General features: G+C 42.0%; 1 protein-coding gene across 1 annotated transcript; it reads right to left on the bottom strand.

The window, feature by feature from the left end:
• Positions 1–2761: 2761 nt before the first annotated feature.
• LOC145624760 (uncharacterized) lies at positions 2762–4891 on the bottom strand. The gene is made up of 3 exons (XM_081677852.1): positions 4531–4891; positions 3495–4459; positions 2762–3106 (listed from the first exon to the last, which is right to left on the bottom strand). Exons 1-3 carry the CDS (start codon positions 4889–4891, stop codon positions 2762–2764), a joined length of 1671 nt encoding a protein of 556 aa, XP_081533978.1.
• Positions 4892–5652: the final 761 nt, after the last annotated feature.

Here is a 5652-nt window from a genome sequence, read left to right as displayed (position 1 = left end):
TATACATAGAATATTATAAGTAGGGTTTGCTTAGATAAGAATAAACCCTAGATCTAGAATATTCTGGAAACATACAAAGAGGATAATGGATATCCACACAATATTTTCATAACAAGAATACCTAACTTTCCTAAAACCCCTAAACAAGATAAACTTTCCAAATATACAATATTAACAAATATAACAAACCAAACTCTAATACTCCCCCTCAAGTTGCAGCATGTAAATTACGAATGCCCAACTTGCGTAAAAGAAAACCAAACTGTTGTCGTCCAAGAGCCTTAGTGAGAATGTCTGCCAACTGATTACCTGTCGAAACATATGAGGTAGAAATATTACCGTTTATCAACTCATCACGAACAAAATGACAGTCTACCTCCATATGTTTCGTACGTTCATGAAACACCGGATTCTTAGCGATATGCAAAGCCGACTGATTATCACAAAACAACTGCATAGGCTTTGAATGCTTAACACCAAGAACAAACAACAACATTTTCAACCATTTCAACTCACGAGAAGTGAGATCCATCTGTATTCGGCTTCAGAGGAGGATGTAGCTACAGTAGGCTGTTTCTTAGTCTTCCAAGAAATAGGAGAACGACCTAAGAAAACAAAATAACCTGACAAGGAACGCCGACTCAAGGGGCATGCCGCCCAATCACTATCCCAAAACGCCGTCAATTGTAAATCCGTCGTAGGTCGCAACAAAATACCTTGTCCCAGAGCGCAAGACACGAATGGCCGCATCCCAATGAGAAACCTGTGGAACACTAAAAATTTGTGCCAAAACATGTACAGAATAACTCAACTCCGGTCGAGTGACCGACAAGTAAACCAAACGACCAACCAAACGACGATACTGTTCCGGATGAGCGAATGGCTCACCGGAATCATGTGCAAGACGGTGCATCTGCTACATCGGAGTATCAATGGGTTTACAACCCAACATACCCGCCTTAGTCAAAATATCAAGAGCATACTTTCGTTGAGAAAGAAAGATGCCCTCTAGACTTCGAGCAACCTTAATGCCTAAGAAATACTTAAGCAAACCTAAATCCTTCATATAGAAGCATTTGCTCAAATAGGCTTTAAATCGAACAATGGCATCATGAGAGGAGCCTGCAATTATCAAGTCATCGACATATACAAGAACATGCAAAGAGACATTGCCCTGTACATAGCTAAATAGAGAGTAATCAACATGTGAGTTTTTAAATCCAAAACCTCGCAAAGCACTTGACAGTTTTGAAAACCAATGTCTTGGGGCTTGTTTCAAGCCATATAAAGATTTCTCCAACCTGCAAACTTTGCCAGGTGTCGGAGTACCGTACCCTGGAGGAAACTGCATGTATACTTCTTCATCCAAATCACCATTAAGAAATGCATTATGAACATCCATCTAATGTAACTCCCAATTCAAAGATATAGCAACAGCTAACAAGATACGTACCGTAGTCATCTTTGCATCTGGAGCGAACGTCTCATTATAATCAACACCTTCGACCTGACGGTTTCCATAAACAACCAAACGAGCCTTTAGACGTTCCACTTTTGATTTATCGGTGTACTTGATTTTATACACCCAACCACTACTGATAGCCATCTTGCCTGGAGGAAGATCTACAATAGACCACGTGTCATTGCATTCTAGAGCATCAATCTCATCTTGCATAGACTTACGCCAACGGACGTCTTTATACGCCTCTTTGAATGAAGACGGTTCCTTTCCCTTAGTGATCGTCGTCAGAAAACACCTGTGTCTATTAGAAAAACGATTATATTCAACATGACAAGCTATAGGGAAAGGTTTACCTGAGGAATGTGATTGAGGAGGGTCGATAGTTGATGTAGAGGGGTCTATATTTTCAGTGATGATAGTATGAGTATGATTCCGATGCCACGAAGGAGGCCGTTTTTCACGATGACCACGACCCAAATTATCCGACGAACTCCCCCTCAAATATTCCGAATTTATAAAAATATTATCCCCGTCCAATTCCCACTCAACAATACTAGATGGCCGCTCTTCACTATTAAAAACATCACCAGACATCTCACCACCATCGGAAACCACCACCGGCTGTCGGACCACCGTGGACTGAGGTTGGGTCTGACCGGCGCCGGTGGCCGGCGGGGACTGCCCAACCAGGCCAGGCTAGGGCTGGGACTGCCCAGCACTGGCTGGCTGGGTGCGGCAGGCCTGCTGCGAGGCTGCAGGCCAGCGCCCGCTGGAATTCCAGCGTGCTGACCAGTGGCTGGCTGCTGGCTGCTGGCTGCCACTACCCTGGCCAGCTGCCGCTGGATTTCCAGGGGGCGTTGCAGTGGCTGAAGCTGGAAAATCCAGCGGCTAACCAGCATACGCTGGCTGCCTGTGGGGGGGCTGGGCAGACCGTGCCACGGCCTGGCTGTGGCTGGGCTGGTCGGTTGTGGTGCGGGCTGCTTCGGAGTTCACACCCCCACTTGCTCATCATACGTACCAAAATCACCCAACACATCGTCCTCCCACACCGGAGAAGTCACAAAATACTTTTCCCATAATAAACGTTGATCATCCGGAAGAGACTCTAAATACGGGAATTTATCTTCAAAAAATTGCATATCCCGGCTAACAAAAAAATCATTCGTCTCTAAATCATTCGTGTGGATAACCGACAAAAATACACTTACGACTCCAAGAATCAAACTTGTTTTTAACCCAAGGACGATTCGCAGCATAAGCAAGGAAACCAAAAACGCGCAAACTATCATATGAAGGTGACTAACCAAACAAAAGCTCATGAGGGATTTTACCTTTCAAAACCAGAGTAGGTGTACGATTAATAAGATGCACCGCAGCCATAACACACTCACCCCAAAAGTACTTTGGCAACTTTGCCTGGAACCGAAGAGCACGTGCCACATTTAAAATGTGACGATGTTTACGCTCAACTCTACCATTCTGCTGAGCCGTGTCAACACACGACGTTTGATGCAAAATGCCCTTCTTTGCAAAGAACGACCCCAAACTCAGAAACTCTTGGCCATTGTCATTTCGAACCACCTTCATTTTCTTGCCAAATTGAGTCTTGGCCATAACACAATACTCACGAACCAACTGAGAAGGCTGATATTTACCAACCATCAAAAACACCCAAGTAGCACGAGAAAAATCATCAACAATGATATGGTTAGGAAATAACGAGCATCACAACTAGAAACAATCTTGTTCGGACCCCAAATATCACAATGAATTAAATCAAAAATTCCAGATGCTTTATTCATACTTAACGGAAAAGAGTTTCGGGGTTGCTTCCCCATAAAACAAATGTCACAATCAAAAGAACAAACAGAGTTACTACTATGAGTACTATGACTACTAGAAACTCCCAAAAGAGAGCTCATAACTTACATTGACGGATGCCCGAGACGCCTATGCCACAACAAACTTGCATCTGAAATAACCACTTTGTTCGCCTGCAGATTCCAAGCACGAACCGGACGAAAATATAAACCTTATCACATTGGACCCCCGCTCCAATCACGTTCCTCAAACTGTGGTCCTGAATAATGCGTAGCTTGTCAGTGAACATAATAAAATAGCATTGTTTTTCTAACAATTGAGACAAAGATAACAAGTTGCATATAAGAGCAGGAACATATAAAACATTATCAAGAGTTAAATTATTAGACAAAATAACTCTTCCTTCCTTCGTTGCCGTCGTGTTCTTCCCATTGGGTAAACCAATAGGCGAAGAGATGTCATGTAAATCAGTGAAAAGATCAATATTACCAAACATATGATTTTTAGCTTCAGTGTAAATGAGAAAATTAATGGAATTATACGTACCAAGTTTGTTTCCATCTGACGAAGAACTAGACTTGGCACCCTTTACCGCAGACATGAGTTCCTTCCATTGAGCATCAGTAATCGTAGGGACACTCCCACGATCAAAATCAGAAACCGGCTCATTATTACCACGAGAATTTCCAGCAGCACCAACAAACTCACCCTTGCCCTTACCAGACGACCGACCACCACTGCCTACACGACCAACACGACCTCCACGCCCCCCACCCGGGAAGCCATGAAGCTGATAACAGTGGTCCTTATCATGACCAGACCTTTTACAATAAGTACACTCAATTCGTTCGAAAGTTCGACCGAAAGCCGTACCTGTTGCATTTAAACCAATAGTCGTAGAAGAAGAAGAGGTCTCATGTGCCTCAGACACAGATTGCTTACGCTCATCAGCAACAACTTTAGCATAAGCAACATTCATAGAAGGCAAAGGATCACTCATCAACAAAGTAGACACAACATAACCAAACTTTTTAGAATCCAAACCAAGACAAAACTGATGCAACAACTCATTCTCATGCAACTTAGCATATTCTTTCGCAGCGGAACAAGTACAAGAAGGCAATTTCACATAACCAAACAATAAATTTTGCAATTTATTCAATTCACCATAATAAACTGCAACAGAACGACCTCTTTGCTTACAATCAACAATATCATGTTTCAATTAAAAAATACAGGACCGTTACCAAGAGAATAACGATCACGCAAATCATCCCACAAAGTCTTAGCATCATCAGGAATAATAATAGTAGAACGAATACTAACATTAAGAGTATTATAAATCCAAGAAACAACAGTAGAATTAACAATACCCCACTGTCGAAAATCCGGATGCTTGGGATCGGGTTGAACAATAAAACCATCAACAAAACCGAGCTTGCTCTTGGACCGAAGATTGTTGCGAATTGACCGCGACCACTCTTCATAGTTGTAGACGGTAAGCAAAACAGGACATATCACCAATTGAGATCCCTCGCTTGGATGAAGGTAAAAATCAGTGAATGACTCGTACTTTGGAGGAGGAGGAGGTTTCTCATCGCCAGCCATCACACCAAATTAATTCACGAGCACACAAAATAACACCACAACGTAGCAAGCACAACGCACCTCACTTCCTTGCTACCTTGCTGTCGCAACACACACACCACACTGCCACAACGCACAACACTATACCACAACACACTGCAACAACACACTCCACAAGCACGCCACACACACCAGCACAACGCACACACCAAACACCACACACGTACAGCACACGTACGCACTCCACGCACCAAAGAGGGAACAACACGCCAATTAGTGCACCCCACTTCCACGTAGCACACACACAGATGCGCACCACACACAAATCAAGCACCACAAACCGTAGCACTCAAAAATAGGAACGAAAATAAACTAGGGTTAATTGAAACCCTAAAATCATTCTAAAAAAAACGTAATTGAAATTGAAGGAACAATTTCAATATGAAAACAAAATCAGAAGCCTAATCTCAAAGAAAAAATTAATTTGCGGAATTTAGAAACAAACCAAGGATCGAAAAAATATCTAGAAATTAGAGAGGCTGTGATACCATGTTAAGCTCAAGAAATATTTGGAGAAAACAACTCGCCCTCTGTATTCTATTAATTACCAATATATACCAAAATACAATAGAATACCTAACTTGCCTAAAACTCCTAAACAATATAAACTTTCCAAATATACAATATTAACAAATATAACAAACCAAACTCTAATACAAATTATATCAACATTTTCGTAAAGTAATTTATAGCACAAAATGAAATACTAGTTGTAGACACCC

The sequence above is a fragment of the Chenopodium album genome, chromosome 3 (assembly GCF_948465745.1).
Source record: "Chenopodium album chromosome 3, dcCheAlbu1.1, whole genome shotgun sequence".
In the NCBI taxonomy this organism is placed as follows: Eukaryota; Viridiplantae; Streptophyta; class Magnoliopsida; order Caryophyllales; family Amaranthaceae; genus Chenopodium; species Chenopodium album.
This window is presented reverse-complemented; position numbering and strand designations above follow the sequence as displayed.

Coding starts and splice junctions, on each gene's coding strand:
- LOC145624760 (XM_081677852.1), bottom strand. CDS start 4,891: ATGGCTGGCGATGAGAAACCTCCTCCTCCTCCAAAGTACGAGTCATTC. Junction 4,460..4,530: donor GCGTGATCGTTATTCTCTTG/GTAACGGTCCTG, acceptor GTTCTGTTGCAG/TTTATTATGGTGAATTGAAT. Junction 3,107..3,494: donor CGGGGGTCCAATGTGATAAG/GTTTATATTTTC, acceptor GGTAAATATCAG/CCTTCTCAGTTGGTTCGTGA.